This window comes from Balaenoptera ricei, chromosome X, assembly GCF_028023285.1.
Source record: "Balaenoptera ricei isolate mBalRic1 chromosome X, mBalRic1.hap2, whole genome shotgun sequence".
Taxonomy (NCBI): domain Eukaryota; kingdom Metazoa; phylum Chordata; class Mammalia; order Artiodactyla; family Balaenopteridae; genus Balaenoptera; species Balaenoptera ricei.
Window position 1 is genome coordinate 74512683 of NC_082660.1, and position 19923 is coordinate 74532605.

At 36.6% G+C, this 19923-nt stretch overlaps 1 protein-coding gene across 15 annotated transcripts in view; it reads right to left on the bottom strand.

The window, feature by feature from the left end:
• Positions 1-379: 379 nt before the first annotated feature.
• The window catches only part of RPS6KA6 (ribosomal protein S6 kinase A6), a 202331-nt gene continuing 182787 nt past the window's right edge, over positions 380-19923 (bottom strand). For all 15 annotated transcript variants that reach the window (XM_059910283.1, XM_059910281.1, XM_059910282.1 and 12 more), the window contains 2 exons: positions 3296-3436; positions 380-2028 (listed from right to left, as the gene is read on the bottom strand). In XM_059910283.1, the coding sequence (XP_059766266.1) occupies positions 1903-2028; positions 3296-3436 (267 nt within the window). In that variant the 3' untranslated portion in view covers positions 380-1902. The remainder of the gene's footprint in view (positions 2029-3295; positions 3437-19923) is intronic.

A 19923-nucleotide genomic window follows, 5' to 3' on the forward strand; every position in this document is an offset into this window, starting at 1 on the left:
TCTGAGTTTGTCATATCAATTCTGATAAGAAGATATAACATCACAAACAAGATAATGACAAGAGGAAAATAAGCCAGAATATAAGAACACAAATTGTCACACACAAGTACTTCTAGTAATAAAACAAAATGAGGAATGAAAAAGCCAAACTGGGACATAAAAATCTACAAGATATGGTCCCAGTATGTTTCTAAGTAATGTTTTCCATGTAACACTAGATATTCCTTAATGTCTTTCCATTATTGCAAAAAGACACCTCAAAATAAGGATACATAGTTTTATATATCACACACAAGAAATAGATCTTTGTGAATGGAATATACATCACTTACATTATAAAGAAAATTATGTATAGTTTCTTTTATTAAATACTGAAGTTACAAGTCTCCTAGACTAAATTGCATACTTCAGCACTCAGTAATCACCTCTCTCTGAACTAAGCAAAATAAAATACACAGCAAACAGTATACCAAGCACGCACAAGTAGATCACTTATATTCACTAAAGAAAAGTAATATCCTCCAGTTTACATTCATGAGTTCCTTCTGTCAGTAGCAGGAGCAGTAGCAGCAGTAGTAGCAGTAGTAATGGTATTTAAAGTAGTAGTAATGGTATTTTCTTCAACAACACAAAAAGATTCTTTCAAATTCCATCATTTAGAGAAAACAATACATACTACGCAGTGGTTCTGAATCATAAAATTTAATAATAGGACAAATTTGGCCAGACTTTTTATTATAAATATGATTTTAAAATGTGTTCAAATTTTATGCAGATCATTAACATTAATTCCTATTTAAAAAGACTGTTTATCTTCTTGAAGTCAACTATTATGTAGCATTATCTAAAGTTTACTGAAATGCATTATAACTATATCATGTGTGCTAAGCTCACAAGTCCACTACAGTAAAGTTTCAACTATATGACCACAGGATTAAAGATAGATTAATATGCTACACTGTAATTCAAAGCACATGGAAGTCCAAAAAACAACAGTGTAGTTCATTATAAAGGGACAGATGATAATTAAATCCAATTGGTTAACTTGAAAGTCAGCTTACATAACACCAAGGTAGTGCCAACACCATGTACTTTATTTTCAAAGGCTTAACTATGACCTATTTAGTAGATTACAACACCAATATAAAGCCTTCGGCTAAAAATTTCTTCACTTGTATTACAATTCCATTAGATGTAAAATTTACAGAAGCCTTATGAAAACCTTTATTTCTAGATGAGGCCACTTATGGATAATATACAGGTCTGTCGGCACACATTATCTGTGATTTAATTCTTCTGTAAAATTTGGCATCAACCATATTAGGAGTTCACATATTAGCACAAATGATTTTTTCATCTGGCACTAAACTACTGTGTTTACATTTTAGTAACTACAGAGAGTCAAATGAATGGAGTCCTTTGGTTACACACAATAAGCTTCTACAATACATTTTTTGTTTGATTTTCTTAAAAAAAAAAAGAAGCCTATCCTTTCAGGATCTAATGTTAAAAAATACTGACATTGCTTGGCATTATACTATTATACTTCCATCTTAACTGTTGGTAATGATTCCCCAAACCATTATTTTACATAACCAGAAAAACTATTAAAGTAACTTTATTTGAAAGGAACTTTAGAAGTTAGTGTGCAGAGAAGTTGGTAGGACCTTGTAGACACCAATTTTATACTTAAATAAACACTTGGACACTACTGAAAAACAATGCAGTATGAATATTGTGGACCTGTATATGTTTTTTATCTCACTCTCCCTTAAAAAAAGGAAGCTTAAACAGAATATTCAAGTAATGTAGTAGAAAACAATGCCTTTGATATAAGATTAGACAAAAAGCCACACATTTAAATTTTTATTCATCCAGTTTGGCTGAGGAACACTAAAAATCTTACAGGCCAGTTGATGTTCGCTTTTTCATGCTCCGTCGTTGAGCTAAGCTTGAAGCAGCAACAGGCTCTAGGACTGGTTGAAAGGTCTTGTGAGTCAGGGCAGAATATGTGGCGACCACTGCTCCCTAAAATAATGAGAAATATCACAAAATGAATAACAATCTCTGGAAGTAAGAAAACTTCCACATTATATCATGAGAAATTTAACTAGAATACAACTTTTTCCCCCCAGGAAAATAATTGAGAATCCTTAATATGTGCATTGATGCTCCCTTGATTAATTAACACTTGATTACTTGTATATTTTTTACTTCAATAACTATGCTTCTTACAAATTTTTAAAACACTAAAATATATTATTTTTATCAGTCTTTCAAAACTTATCGAATTTGCTTTTAAATATCTTTTTAATCTTATTTTTAATAGGAATTGTATATATTTAAGGCATATAACATGTTATTTTGATATATATACAGTAAAATGATTACTACAGTCAAGCTAATCAACATATTTTCTCTTCACACAGTTATCATTTTTTGTGTGATGAGAGCACCTGAAATCTTAGAAAATTTCCAGTACTCAACATAGTATTATTAACTATAGTCATCAGGCTTCACATTAGATCTCTAGACTTATTCATCCTACATAACTGTAACTTTGTATGCCTTAACCAATATCTCCCCATTTCCACCACCTCCATGCCCCTGGTAACCACTGTTCTACTCTCTGTTTCTACATATTTGACTTTTTTAGATTCCACGTATAAGAGAGATCATGTACTATTTTTCTTTCTGTGTCTACATTATTTCACTTAGCAATAATGTCTTACGGGTTCACCTATGTTGTTGCAAATGGCAAGATCTCCTTTTAAAAAGCTGAATAATATTCTATTATATATAATATATTCCATACACACACACATCACAATTTCTTTACCCTCAGAGATTATCTGCACTCCCATGTTCATTCCAGCAATATCACAATGGCCAAGATATGGAAACACCTTAGTGTCCATCAACAGATAAATAGATAAAATACTAAACTTTAAAATCTAGGTCCAATGTCTATAAATATGGAAACCAATGGTTATTAATTTAGGAACCACTAGCCATCTTTTGTTTCCATACAAAACTTGAATTTAGTCTGCTCCTAGCCCCAGTGTCTCTTAAGAGCAAGTCAAAAACAATCAAGAAATTTTTATTTATCATCAGTAAGGCAGTAGGTAAAGAAGTTTGTTACTTTAAAAAGCAAACCAAAACAAAAAATCTATAAATATACCTTTAAAAAATAAAGATACTTTAAAGTAATTATATGTGTCATCAGTGGATGGCATGCAATGGCATTATTAGGTATCAAGCATTTAGAAGGTGCTTAAAAGTATGTTTGTTTTACCTTAACAACATGTGATGTATCATTCCTATTTGGCTGATCATTTGGCAACTGATCTCTGTGGGTTATCCACGAGTGTTTTAATACTTGTTCTGTAGTGTACCGCTGCTGTGGGTCCATATGCAGCATATGGGAAAGCAAATCCTAAATTAAAATGAAAAATATATATATACATACATGAAACTACATATCATTAAAGGTTTTAGTAAAATATATCATTTCACATTTTCTCAAAGTATGAAAGCATTAATAGCTTTGCAATCTGTTTTATTTGACCTATCATTAGGGAAAACAAAACCCATATACTGCATAGTTAACTGTCAAAAGAGAATCTTAAAACAGATTTTTCAAAATACAGTATATCCCTATTTACCATTCTAAAATCAGGGGATACCAATTCTGTGGAACTGGAATGTGGTTAGTGAGGGAGGAGAAAAATGTAAAGTAGCAGGAGCTATGGTGGAATGTGCTAAATGGTCAGGAGGAGAAAGGAACTATTGATCTTTGCTGGTAATCTGGGCCCCAAGGTATAAGGGTATCTGTATATAGATACAACATCATAGAAGGGAGGGTCCCATGTTGTTAATATGCTCAGTAACTGGTGGTTTACTGTATAAAATACTAAAGAAAGCAAAACTGCTTTCTAGCTGACTGCTAGCATTGTAGTGGTCAGAATATCATACATTTTTCATCGGAGTAAATGTGAATATGCTTATTTTCTCTATGTTGTAATAAAAACTTATAAATGTAACATAACCTCATAATAAAACATAATTTTAAATCTATTAAATGATGTAACAATTTAAAATAAACTATCTCTACCAAGCATCTTTTATAGAAAGGAGAATTAAACTCTCCTTAACAAGCATCTTCTAATATAGAAACAAAAGCATTTGTGAACTTTTTATCACTAGCAGAAGCAGTGAGAAACCAAAGACTACACTGTAATGTCAGAATTTGAAGAATAATGTAATTGGTTGAAACTATGTAGAGGAGTAGAACAACCAATCAAAAAAATCTTTTGAAAAAAGAACATATGTGCAGAAATAAATGAAAAAATAATATTTAAAAGAACATAACAGTGAATTACATCAATAAAACAGACATAAATGATAATCATAAAAATGATTAAAGTTCCAAGGACTTCTGTGCCTCTGGCCAAGATGTAAAACCAGGAACTGGATTCACTCACCTGGTTGAAACCCAGTCGCTCCAAAAAAAAAAAAAATACCCATAAAATATAGGAAGCAACAGTATTCAAGAGATCAGATATTAGGCAATGAAGGAAAGTAACCCTTAAAAGATGGGAAACAAATCAATAAGCCCTATGATTGCTCTAGCTTAGAACCTTGAAAGAGTTTTCAGGATGCTGGGTAGGTAAGGAAAACTCAGGCAGAGCCTGGAAGATTCCCTGTGGTGACAAGGCAGAACTGAGAGTCAGGGAAGACCAGGGCAGAGAGAGCAAGAAAGATTAATGAAGAGGTAAGAGGAGCAGAGAGAGAACCCTGTAGGGTGTCTCTTTCAAGTGTCTTCACCACAAACCCATATGTGGTGAAAAAAATAACACAGGTCATGGGAAGAACCGTATGAAAGGATTAGAGGGAAATGGGAGTTCATGCAGGGTGAAGAATATTGCTTGTTCCCACCAGTCAGACTGGAAAATCTCATATTCATGGAGTATTTGGTAGAGAAATTGAAAGAAACCTGCCTGAGTAGTGAGTATCCCTAGATTAAACACTGCTCTGGTCCTGCCTAAAAATATCTTAAAAGGAATGCACAAAAGTATCAATTGTTTTCCCTAACTTAACTCAGAAAGTAGCTCAAGAATGGGAATACAAAAGCATCCAGCACTCACCAAGGTAAAATTCACTATGTCAAGCTTCTTATCCAAAATTACAAGGCATACAAAAGAGAAGGAAAATACAATGCAAAATGAAAAGAAAAAAACTCAATCAATCAAAATTGACCCAAAACTGAAATATATGTTCAAAAGTTAAGTAGAGAGACATAGAAGATATAAAAAGAAACAAATAAAACAGAGGTGAAAACTAAAATGTGAGACAAAAAAAAAAATAAAAAGAACCAAATAGGATTAATGGCAAATTTAAGATGGCAGGTAAAAAGACTGGTGAAGACATGGCAATAGACACTATAAAAAAGAAAAAGAAGTGCAAAACAAACAAGCAAAACAGCAGAGCATCAATGAGCTATGGGACAACTTCAACTGACAAAGCACACAACTTCAATTGGAGTCCCAGAAAGTAAGAGGGAAGAAAACAATATTTGAAGAAATAATGCCTCTAAAATTTCCAGATTTTATGGAAACTATGAACCCACATATCTAAGAAGGTCAGTGAACCCCAAGTAAAAGAAATAAAGAAAATTACACCAAGGGACATCAAACCAAATTGCTCAAAACCCAAGACAGAGAAAACTTTAAAAGTAACTGACAAAAGAAAAAAGACAAGTTACATATGATGAAACAAAGATAAAAATAAAAGCCCCATAGGCACATACATTAAGCTGCCCTGGGACAACCCCACCCACCAGTGGTGAGGTACCAGCCCTAGGTCCCCCCAGACCCTGCAGACAGTCACCTAGGCCCCTGGTCCCACTCACTAGCAAGCCAGCACCAGCCCTGGGACCACTGGGGCTGAACAGCCAGTCATGCCAGGACCCAGCCCTGCCCAAGAGTGGGCTGGCAGCCACCACAACACAGGGCCTGGCAACCAACTGGGCTGGAGCCAGCCCTGCCTGCCAGCGCACCCAGAGTAGTGGCCCCACCACAACAGAAGAACCCACGCAGCACACACATGGGGCACCCCTAGGACATATAGCTCTGGTGATCAGAGTGGAGTATGCTGATTGGCCCCATAGAATATCTCCTACATAATGCCACTTCTCCAAGATCAGGAAACATGACTGACCTACTTAATAAATAGAAATAAACACAGAGAACTGGACAAAATGAGGAGACAGAGGAATATGTTCCAAACAAAGGAACAAGACAAAATCTCAGAAGAACTAAACAAAGTGGAAGAGAGCAACCTACCCAATAAAGACTTCAAAGTAATGATCATAAAAAATGTTCAAGGAACTTGGGAGAATAATGGATGAACACAGTGAGAAGTCTAACAAAGAGTTACAAAGTATAAAGAACCACAAAACAGAGCTGAAGAATACAATAGTTGAAATTTAAAAAACAAAAAAACAAAAAACACTAAGAAGGAATCAAGAGTACGTGACATGATACAGAGAAACAGATCAGTGAACTGAAAGACAGAATAATGTAAATCACCCAAGCTGAACAGAAAAAGGGGAAAAAAAGAATTTAAGAAATGAGGATAGCTTTTAAAAGATTTCTGGAAAAAATACCAAGAGTACTAATATTCACATTATAGGGGTCCCAAAGGAGAAAAGAGAAAGGGACACAATTTATTTGAAGAAATAATAACTGGAAACTTCCCCTACCTGGGAAAGGAAATGGACATCCAGGTCCAGGAAGCAACTGAGTCCAAAACAAGCTGAATGAAAAGAGATCCACACCAAGGCACACTATAACTAAAACGGCAAAAATTATAGATAGAAAATCTTAAAAGCGGCAAGAGAAAAGCAACTAGTTACATACAAAGGGATTCCCATAAGACTTTCAGTTGACTTTTCAGCAGAACCTGCAAGCCAGAAGGGAGTGCCAAAGTGATGTATTCAAAGTGATGAAAGGACAAAACATACAACCAAGACTACTCTACCCAGCAAGGCTATCTTCAGATTTGAAGGAGAGAGAATGTTTTACAGAGAAGCAAGCACTAAAAAAGTTAGGTACCACTAAACCAACGGCTCTCCAAGAAATGCTAAAGGGACTTCTCTAAGTAGCAAAGACAAGACCAAAACTAGAAATATAAAAATTACAAAAGGCAAAATCTCACTGGTAAAGGCAAAGGCACAGTAAACATCAACCATGTATAAAACTACTAGGAAGGTTAAAAGACAAGAGTGGTAAAATCACCTACATATACACATAAAGTAGTTAAGAAATACACACAAAAAACATGCAAAATATGATGTTAAAAACATTAAACATAAGAGGGGTATAAAAATGCAGGGTTTTTAGATGAGTTCAAACTTAAGAGATCATCAACTGAAAATAATCATATATATTGTGAAATACGAACATCATGGTAACCACAAAGCAAAAACCTGTAACAGACACACATACACACACACACACACACACACACACACGAGAGAGAGAGAGAGAGAAAGGAATCCAAACATAATACTAATGATAATCATCAAATCACAAGGGAAGAGAGCAAAAGATGAAGAAAGATAAAAAAAGACAAAAACAACCAGAAAAAAATTAACAAAATGGCAATAAGTATTGATACATACCTACTGATAATTATTTAAAATGCAAATAAATTAAATGTTCCAATCAAAAGACATAGAAAGTGGCTGAATGACTAAAAAAAAACAAGACCATCTATATGCTACCTATAAGAGACTCACTTCAGATGTAAACACACACAAAAACTGAATGTAACAGGATAAAAAAGGTATTCCATCCAAATGGAAATGAAAAGAAAGCTGGGGTAGCAATACTTATATTAGATGAATAGACTTTAAAACAAAGACTGTAACAAGAGACAAGGACGTTACATAATGACGAAGGGGTCAATCCAGCAAGATGTATATCAATTGTAAATATATATGAAACCAAAGTTGGAATACCTAAATACGTAATGCAAATACTGACATTAAAGGACAAATTGACAGTAACACAATAATAGTAGTCGACGTCAATATCACACTTACATCAATGGAGAGATCATCCAGACAGAAAATCAATAAGGAAACACTGGTCTTAAATGACACGTTAGACTAGATGGAAATAATACAAATATACAGAACTTTTGATCCAAAAACAACAAAACACACATTTTTTTCAAGGGCACATGGAACATGCTCCAAAGACAGTTCACATGCTGGGCTGCAAAACAAGCCTCAATAAATTTAAGAAGGCTGAAATCACATCAAGCATATTTTCCAACAATGGTATGAGACTAGAAATCAAGTACAAGAACAACAAAAAAAAACTTCAAAAAAAACCCCCGACACATGTGGAGTCTAAACAACATGCACTAAACAACCAATGGATCACTGTAGAAATCAAAGAGGAAATCAAAAAATACTTAGAGACAAATGAAAGCAAAAACACAATGATCTACAATCTATGGGCCACAGCAAAAGCAGTTATTAGATGGAAGTGGATAGTGACCCACGCCTATATCAGGAAGCAAGAAAAATGCCAAACAATCTAACCTTACACTTAAAGGAACTAGAAAAAGAAGAAAAAAACAAAACTCAAAGTTAGTAGAAGGAAAGAAATAATAAAGATCAGAGCAGAAACAAATGAAATAGAGATTAAAAACCTCTAGCCAGAGTCATCAAGAAAAAAAGAGAAAGGGCTCAAATCAATAAAATCAGAAGGGAAAGAGGAGAAATAACTAATAGCACAGAAATAAAAAGGATCACAAGAGATTACTACAGTTATACTCCAAAAAATGGACAATCTAGAAAAAAAATGGATAAATTCCTAGAAACATACAATCTTCCAAGACTGAACCAGGAAGAACTAGAAAATGTGAACAGACCAATTACCAGTAATAAAACTGAATCAGTAATAAAAACAATTCCCAACAAACAAAAGTCCAGGACAAATGGCTTCACTGATGAATTCTAAAAACATTTAAATAAGAGTTAACACCCATCCTTCTCAAAGAATTCCTAGAAAATTAAACAAAAAAAGAATACTTTTGAACTCATTTTATAAGGCAAGCATAACCCTGATAACAAAACCAAAGATACCACCAAAAAAATGAAAATTACAAGCTAATATCACTGATGAACATCGATACAAAAACCCTCAATAAAATATTAGCAAACTAAATTGAACAACCTATTAAGAGAAACACAAAATGATAAAGTGGGATTTATCACAGAGATGTAAAGGATGCTTCAGTATCTGCAAATCAATCAATGTGATACACCACATTAACAAATTGAAGAAGAAAAATCATATGATTATCTCAATAGATGCTGCAAATGCATTTGACAAAATTAAACATCCATTTATGATAAAAACTCTAAACAAAGTTGGTCTAGAGGTAATATACCTCAACATAATAAAGGCCATATATGACAAATCCACAGCTAACATCATAATCAATGATGAAGTCTAAAAGCTTTTCCTCTAAAATCAGGAACAAGATAAAGATGTCCACTCTCACCACTTATATTTAACATAGTACTGGAGGTCCTCACCAAAGGAATCAGACAAGGAAAAGAAATAAAATCAATAAGGAACACAGTCCTTAAATGACACATTAGACCAGGTGGACTTAACTGATATCTATAGAGTGTTCCATCCAAAAGGAGCAGAATACACATTCTTTTCAAGTGCACACGGAACAGTCTCCAGGATAGATCACATGCTAGGCAACAAAGCAAGCCTTGGTAAATTTAAGAAAATTGAAATCATATCTAGCATCTTTTCTAACGATGATGCTATGAGATTAGGAATCAACTACAAGAAAGAAACTGCAAAAAAACACAGGCACATGTAGGCTAAACAATATGCTCCTAATCAACCAATGGATCACTGAAGAAATCAAAGAAGAAATAAAAAAAAAATACCTAGAGACAAATGAAAATGAAAACATGAAGATCCAAAAGATATGGGATGCAGCAAAAGCAGTTCTAAGATGGAAGTTTATAGCAATACAAGCTTACCTCAGGAAACAAGACAAATCTAAAATAAGGAAGCTAACCTTACACCTAAAGGAATTGGAGAGAGAAGAACAAACAAAACCCAAAGGTAGTAGAAGGAAACATAAAGATCAGAGCAAAAATAAATTAAATAGACACTAAGAAAACAATAGAAAAGATTAATGAAACTAAAAGCTGGTTCTTTGAAAAGATAAACAAAATTGATAAACCTTTAGCCAGACTCATCAAGAAAACAAGGGAAAGGGCCCAAATTAAGAAAATTAAAAATGAAAAAGGAGAAGTTACAACGAACACCACAGAAATACAAAGGATCATGAGAGATTACTACAAGCAACTATATGCCAATAAAATGGACAACCTAGAAGAAATGGACAAACTCTTAGAAAGGTACAATCTCTCAAGACTTAATCAGGAAGAAATAGAAAATATGAATAGACCAATTACATGTACTGAAATTGAATCTGTAATTTACAGCTCTAAACAAAATACCTATGACATTATTCAAAGAACTAGAACAAATAATCCTAAAATTTATATGGAACCATAAAAGACCCAGAATTGCCAAAGCAATCCTGAGGAAAAAGAACAAAGCAGGAGGCATAATCAACCCTCCCAGACTTCAGACAATACTATGAAGCTACAGTAATCAAAACAGCGTGGTACTGGCACAAAAGGAGACAGACAGATCAATGGAACAGAGTAGAGAGCCCAGAAATAAACCCACACACTTATGTGCAATTAATCATTGACAAAAGAGGCAAGAATATACAATGGGGAAAAGACAGCCTCTACAGCAAGTGATGCTGGGAAAGCTGGACAGTCACATGTAAATCAATGAAGCTAGAACACACCCTGTCACACCACACACAAAAGTAAACTCAAAATGGCTTAAAGACTTAAATATAACACAAGATGCTATAAAACTCCAAGAAGAGAGTGTAACAGGGAAGAGCCAACCCTGACTCCATGTTGGATCTGTTTCTTTACTTTAACCTTTGCTTCCTGTTGCTTTTGTTCACTGACAGGATACTGTCTATACATAATGGCCTGCCTTGGGTAACCCTGCCCCTCTGTGTGAAAGTTAAACCAAAGTGCCTTTGTTCAGGGAAACATCCTGACCCTGTCCACCTGTGAATAGCTGCAAGAAAGAAGAAATTAACACATCCCCTCCCCAAGGCTGGCCATTCCAGGAGGTAGTTACAAGACATAGCCTTTTTATTTTACTTCCTCACCTCCTCCCCCTCTCTATTCTATAAAACAAACTGGCATCCAGACCCCGATAAGATGGTGTTTTGGAGACATTAATCTGCCACCTTCTCAGTCTGCCAGCTTCCCGAATAAAGTCATATTCCATACCTCAACACATCATCTCCCAATTTATTGGCCAGTCATGCGGCAAGCAGAGCGAGCATGGATTCAGTAACAAGAACACAGGCAAAACATTCTCTGACATACATTCTACTAATGTTTTATTAGGTCAGTCTCCCACGGCAACAGAAATAAAAGCAAAAATAAATAGGACCTAATCAAACATATAAGCTTTTGCACAGTAAAGGAAACCATAAACAAAACGAAAAGACAACCTACGGACTGGAAGAAAATATTTGCAAATGATGTAACCAACAAGGGTTTAATTTCCAAAATATACAAATAGCTCCTACAATTCAATAATAAAAAAACCCAAATAACTCAAATGAAAAATGGGCAGAACACCTAAATAGACGTTTCTCCAAAGAAGACATACAGATGGCCAAAAGGCACATGAAAAGATGCTCATCATCACTAGTTATTAGAGAAATGCAAATTAACATTACAATGAGGTATCATCTCAAACCAAGCAAAATGGCCATCATTAAAAAGTCTACAAATAATAAATGCTAGAGAGGGTGTGGAGAAAAGGGAACCCTCTTATGCTGTTGGTGGGAATGTAAATTGGTGCAGTCATAATGGAAAAGAGTACAGAGGTTCTCAAAAAACTAAAAATAAAGGTGCCATATGATCCAGCAATCCTACTCCTGGGCATATACCCAGCCAATGCCATAATTCGAAAAGATACATTCACCTCTATGTTCATAGCAGCACTATGTACAGTAGTGAAGACATGGAAGCAACCATCGCTAAGTGTCCATCGACAGATGAATGGATAAAGAAGTTGTGGTACATACATAGAATGGAATATTACTCAGCCATAAAAAAATAATGAAATAATGCCATTTGCAGCAACATGGATGGACCTGGAGATTATCATGTTAAGTGAAGTAAGTCATAAAGAGAAAGGCAAATACCATATGATATCACTTTTATGTGGAATCTAAAATACAGTACAAATGAACATATCTATGAAACAAAAACTGACTAACAAATATAGAGAAGAGACTTGTGGTTGCCAAGGTGGGGAGGGTGGGGGAGGGAAGGATTGGGAATTCGGGATTAGCAGATGCAAGCTATTATATATAGGATGGATAAACAACACGGTCCTACTGTATAGCACAGGGAACCATATTCAATACCCTGTGATAAACCATAATGGAAGAGAATATGAAAAAGACTATATATATATATGTATAACTGAGTCACTTTGCTGTACAGCAGAAATTAAACACAACATTGTGAATCAACTATACTTGAATAAAATTACAAAAGAAACCACTCCCAACAAATAAAAGTCCTGGACCAGATGGCTATACAGGCGAATTCTACCAAACATTGAGAGCACAGTTAGCACCTATCCTTCTGAACCTAGTCCAAAAAATTGCATAGGAAGGAACACTTCCATACTTATTCTGTGAGGCCACCATAACCCTGATACTAAAACCAGACAAAGATATCACAAAAAAAGAAAATTACAGGCCAATACCACCAATGAACAAAAGATGCAAAAATTTTCAACAAAATACTAGCAAACTAATCCAACAATATATTAAAAGGATCATACAACATGATCAAATGGAATTCATCCCAGGGATATGAGGATTTTTCAATATCTGCAAACCAATAAGTGTGATACACCACACTGACAAGTTGAAGAATGAAAACCATATGATCATCTCAACAGATGCAGAAAATGCTTTTGACAAAATTCAACATCCATTTATGATAAAAACTCCCCAAAAGGTAGGCAAAGAGGGAACCTACCTCAACATAATAAAATCCACATGTGAAAAACCCACAGCTAACATCATACACAACAGTGAAAAGCTGAAAGCATTTCCTCTAAGATCAGGAACAAGACAAGGATGTGCATTCTTGCTACTTTTATTCAACATAGTTTTGGAAGTCCCATCCATGGCTATCAGAGAAGAAAAAGAAATAAAAGGAATTCAAATTGGAAAAGAAGTATAACTGTCACTGTCTGCAGATGACATGATACTATACATAGAAAATCCTAAAGACACTACCAGAAAACTACTAGAGCTTATCAATGAATTTGGTAAAGTTTCAGGATACAAAATTAATGCACAGAAATCTCTTGCATTCCTATACACTAACAACAAAAGATCAGAAAGAGAAATTAAGGAAACATTCCCATTTACCACTGTATCAAAAAGAACAGGAGCTTCAAGATGGCGGAAGAGTAAGACGCGGAGATCACCTTGCTCCCCACAGATACATCAGAAATACATCTACAAAGTGGAACTGCTCCTATAGAACACCTACTGAACGCTGGCAGAAGACCTCAGACCTCGCAAAAGGCAAGAAACTCCCCCATGTACCTGGGTAGGGCAAAAGAAAAAAGTAAAAAAAGAGACAAAAGAATAGGGACAGGACCTGCACCTGTGGGAGGGAGCTGTGAAGGAGGAAAGGTATCCACACACTAGAAGCCCCTTCATGGGCAGAGACTGAGGGTGGCGGAGGGGTGAAGCTTCGGGGCCACGGAGGAGAGCGAAGCAACAGGGGTGCGGAGGGCAAAGTGGAGAGACTCCCGCACAGAGGATTGGAGCCGACCTGCACTCACCAGCCCGAGAGGCTTGTCTGCTCACCCGCCAGGGCGGGTGGGGGCTGGGAGCTGAGGCTCGGGCTTCAGAGGTCAGATCCCAGGGAGAGGACTGGGGTTGGCTGCGTGAACACAGCCTGAAGGGGGCTAGTGCACCACGGCTAGCCGGGAGGGAGTCCGGGAATAAGTCTGGAGCTGCCAAAGAGGCAAGAGACTTTTTCTTCCCTCTTTGTTTCCTGGTGCATGAGGAGAGGGGATTAAGAGGACCACTTAAAGGAGCTCCAGAGACAGGTGCGAGTCGCGGCTATCAGTGTGGACACCAGAGACGGGCATGAGATGCTAAGGCTGCTGCTGCCGCCACCAAGAAGCCTGTGTGCGAGCACAGCTCAATATCCACACCTCCCCTCCCGGGAGCCTGTGCAGCCCGCCACTGCCAGGGTCCTGGGATCCAGGGACAACTTTCCCAGGAGAACGCACTGCGCACCTCAGCCTGGTGCAACGTCACGCTGGCCGCTGCCGCCACAGGCTCGCCCTGTATCCGTACCCCTCCCTCCCCCCAGACTGAGTGAGCCAGAGCAGCCGAATCAGCTGCTCCTTTAACCCCATCCTGTCTGAGGGGGAACAGATGCCCTCAGGCGACCTACACGCAGAGGCGGGTCCAAATCCAAAGCTGAGCCCCAGCAACTGTGCGAACAAAGAAGAGAAAGGGAAATCTCTCCCAGCAGCCTCAGGAGCAGCGGATTAAATCTCCACAATCAACTTGATGTACCCTGCATCTGTAGAATACCTGAATAGACAACGAATCATCCCAAATTGAGGAGGTAGACTTTGGGGGCAACGATATATATATATTTTTCCCTTTTTCTCTTTTTGTGAGTGTGTATGTGTATGCTTCTGTATGTGATTTTGTCTGTATGGCTTTGCTTTAACATTTGTACTAAGGTTCTGTCTGTCCGTTTTTGTCTTTATTACTTAAAAAAGCTTTTTCTTAATAAGTATTTTTAAATAACAATTTTATTTTATTTTACTTTATTTTATTTTATTTTAATCTTTCTTTATTTTTTCTCCCTTTTACTCTGAGCCGTGTGGATGACAGGCTCTTAGTGCTACAGCCAGGCATCAGGGCTGTGCCACTGAGGTGGGAGAGCCAAGTGACACTGGTCCACAAGAGACCTCCCAGCTCCATGTAATATCAAACGGTGAAAATCTCCCAGAGATCTCCATTTCAACGCCAAGACCCAGCTCCACTCAACGACCAGCAAGCTACAGTGCTGGACACCCTATGCCAAACAGCTAGCAAGACAGGAACGCAACCCCATCCATTAGCAGAGAGGCTGCCTAAAATCATAATAAGGTCACAGACACCCTAAAACACATCACCAGATATGGACCTGCCCGCCAGAAAGACAAGATCCAGCCTCATCCACCAGATCACAGGCACTAGTCCCTCCACCAGGAAGCCTACACAACCCACTGAACCAACTTTAGCCACTGGGGACAGACACCAAAAACAACGGAAAGTACAAACCTGCAGCCTGCGAAAAGGAGACCCCAAACACAGTAAGTTAAGCAAAATGAGAAGACAGAGAAACACACAGCAGATGAAGGAGCAAGGCAAAAACCCACCAGACCTAACAAATGAAGAGGAAATAGGCAGTCTACCTGAAAAAGAATTCAGAAAAATGATAGTAAAGATGATCCAAAATCTAGGAAATAGAATAGAGGAAAAACAAGAAACGTTTAACAAGGACCTAGAAGAACTAAAGAGCAAACAAACAATGATGAACAACACAATAAATGAAATTAAAAATTCTCTAGAAGGGATCAATAGCAGGATAACTGAGGCAGAACGGATAAGTGACCTGGAATATAAAATAGTGGAAAAAACTGCTGCAGAGCAGAATAAAGAAAAAAGAATGAAAAGAACTGAGGACAGTCTCAGAGACCTCTGGGACAACATTAAATGCACCAGCATTCGAATTATAGGGGTCCCAGAAGAAGAAGAGTAAAAGAAAGGGACTGAGAAAATATTTGAAGAGATTATAGTTGAAAACTTCCCTAATATGGGAAAGGAAATAGTTAATCAAGTTCAGGAAGCACAGATAGTCTCATACAGGATAAATCCAAGGAGAAACATGCCAAGACACATATTAATCAAACTATCAAAAATTAAATACAATGAAAACATATTAAAGTTGTAATTATTAGTGAATTATTGTTTTATTAAAAATTTCTGCTCTTGTAGGAATCTGCCTTATCTACAAAGTATATGTTAAAATTACATTTTAAAATATGAAAACTGTTTTCACAATAGAAAATAATTACCAAAATATTGATTTTATAAGCTGCTCTTTGGAGTTGACAAAGGATGTCCAAATGTTTCTGGATTCTAATGGAAATCTTAAAGCTTTTTATTGCCTGTTTTTAAAGGTAATCTTGGCCAATATAATAGAAGATTAGAGCTAACCTCATGCTCAATGGTGAAAATCTGAAAGCTCTTCCTCTAAGATCAAGATTAAGACAATAGTGCTCACTTTCACCACTTTTATTCAGAATAGTACAGGAGTCCTAGTCAGAGCAATTAGGCAAGAAAAAGAAAGAAATGGTAACAAATCAGAAAGGAAGAAATAAAATTGCCTCTGTTTGGCTATTGTAAATAGAGCTGCAATGAACATTTTGGTACATGACTCTTTTTGGATTATGGTTTTCTCAGGGTATATGCCCAGTAGTGGGATTGCTGGGTCGTATGGTAGTTCTATTTTTAGTTTTTTAAGGAACCTCCATACTGTTCTCCATTGTGGCTGCATCAATTTACATTCCCTAAGTGTCCATCAACAGATGAATGGATAAAGAAGATGTGGCACATATAAAAAATGGAATATTACTCAGCCATAAAAAGAAACAAAATTGAGTTATTTGTAGTGAGGTGGATGGACCTAGAGTCTGTCATACAGAGTGAAGTAAGTCAGAAAGAGAAAAGCAAATACTGTATGCTAACACATATATGTGGAATCTAAGAAAAAAAAAAAGGTCACAAAGAACCTAGGGGCAAGACAGGAATAAAGACACAGACCTACTAGAGAATGGACTTGAGGATATGGGGAGGGGGAAGGGTAAGTTGTGACAAAGTGAGAGATCGGCATGGACATATATACACTACCAAACGTAAAATAGACAGATAGTGGGAAGCAGCCGCATAGCACAGGGAGATCAGCTTGGTGCTTTGTGACCACCTAGACGGGTGGGATAGGGAGGGTGGGAGGGAGGGAGACGCAATTGGGAAGAGATATGGGAACATATGTATATGTATAACTGATTCACTTTGTTATAAAGCAGAAACTAACATACCATTGTAAAGCAATTATACTCCAATAAAGATGTTAAAAAAAAATAGAATAAAATACATAGGAATGAACCTACCTAAGGAGGCAAAAACCTGTACTCTGAAAACTATAAGAAAATGATGAAAGAAATGGAAGATGACACAAACAGATGGAGAGATATACCATGTTCTTGGATTGGAAGAATCAATATTGTGAAAATGAATATGCTACCCAAGGCAATCTACAGATTCAGTGAAAACCCTATCTAATTACCAATGGCATTTTTCACAGAACAAGAACAAAAATTTTCACAATTTGTATGGAAACACAAAAGACCCCGAATAGACAAGCAATCTTGAGAACGAAAAATGGAGCTGGAGGAATCAGGCTCCCTGACTTCAGACTATACTACAAAGCTACAGTAATCAAGACAGTATGGTACTGGAACAAAAATAGAAATATAGATCAATGGAACAGGATAGAAAGCCCAGAGATAAACCCACACACATATGGTCACCTTATCTTTGATAAAGGAGGCAAGCATATACAGTGGAGAAAAGGCAGCCTCTTCAATAAGTGGTGCTGGGAAAACTGGACAGGTACATGTAAAAGTATGAAATTAGAACACTCCCTAACACCATACACGAAAAGAAACTCAAAATGGATTAAAGACCTAAATGTAAGGCCAGACACTATCAAACTCTTAGAGGAAAACATAGAACACTCTATGACATAAATCACAGCAAGATACTTTTTGACCCACCTCCTAGAGAAATGGAAATAAAAACAACAATAAACAAATGGGACCTAATGAAACTTGAAAGCTTTTGCACAGCAAAGGAAACCATAAACAAGACGAAAAGACAAGATTCAGAATGGGAAAAATAATATTTGCTAATGAAGCAAGTGACACAGTATTAATCTCCTATATATACAAGCAGCTCATGCAGCTCAATATCCAAAAAATGAACAACCGAATCCAAAAATGGGTAGAAGACCTAAATAGACATTTCTCCAAAGATATACAGATTGCCAGCAAACACATGAAAGGATGCTCAACATCACTAATCATTACAGGAATCCAAATCAAAACCACAGTGAGGTATCACCTCATACCAGTCAGAATGGCCATCATCAAAATATCTACAAACAATAAATGCTGGAGAGGGTGTGGAGAAAAGGGAACCCTCTTGCACTGTTGGTGGGAATGTAAGTTGATACAGCCACTATGGAGAACAGTATGGAGGTTCCTTAAAAATCTAAAAATAGAACTACTATACGACCCAGCAATCCTACTACTGGGCATATACCCTGAGAAAACCGTAATTCAAAAAGAGTCATGTACCAAAATGTTCATTGCAGCTCTATTTACGATAGCCAGGACACGGAAGCAACCTAAGTGTCCATCAACAGATGAATGGATAAAGAAGATGTGGCACATATATACAATGGAATATTACTCAGCCATAGAAAGAAACGAAATTGAGTTATTTGTAGTGAGGTGGATGGACCTAGAGTCTGTCATACAGAGTGAAGTAAGTCAGAAAGAGAAAAGGAAATACCCGTATGCTAACACATATATATGGAATAAGAATAAAAAACAAAAAAGGTCACAAAGAACCTAGGGGCAAGATGGGAATAAAGATGCAGAACTACTAGAGAATGGACTTGAGGACACAGGTAAGGGAAAGGGTAAGCTGGGACAAAGTGAGAGAGTGGCATGGACATATATACACTACCAAATGTAAAATAGATAGCTAGTGGGAAGCAGCCACATAGCACAGGGAGATCAGATTGGTGCTTTGTGACCACCTAGACGGGTGGGATAGGGAAGGTGGGAGGGAGGGAGACGCAAGTGGGAAGAGATATGGGAACATATATATATGTATAACTGATTCACTTTGTTATAAAGCAGAAACTAACACACTACTGTAAAGCAATTATACTCCAGTAAAGATGTTAAAAAAAAAGAATAAAATACATAGGAATGAACCTACCTAAGGAGGCAAAAACCTGTACTCTGAAAACTATAAGAAAATGATGAAAGAAATGGAAGACGACACAAACAGATGGAGAGATATACCATGTTCTTGGATTGGAAGAATCAATATTGTGAAAATGAATATGCTACCCAAGGCAATCTACAGATTCAGTGAAAACCCTATCTAATTACCAATGGCATTTTTCACAGAACTAGAACAAAAAATTTTAAAATTTGTATGGAAACACAAAAGAACCTGAATAGCCCGAACAATCTTTAGAAAGAAGAAAGCAGCTGGAGGAATCACACTGTGTCTTCAGACTATACTACAAAGCACAGTAATCAAAACAATATGGTACTGGTAAAAAAATAGAAATATATATCAATGGAATAAGATAGAAAGCCCAGAAATAAATACACACATATTTGGTCAATTAATCTACACCAAGGGAGGCAAGAGTATAGAATGGAGAAAAGACAGTCTCTTTTGTAAGTGGTGCTGGGAAAACTGGATATCTACATGTAAAAGAATGAAATTAGAACATTCTCTAACACCATACACAAAAATAAACTCAAAATGGATTAAAGACTTAAATGTGGGGCT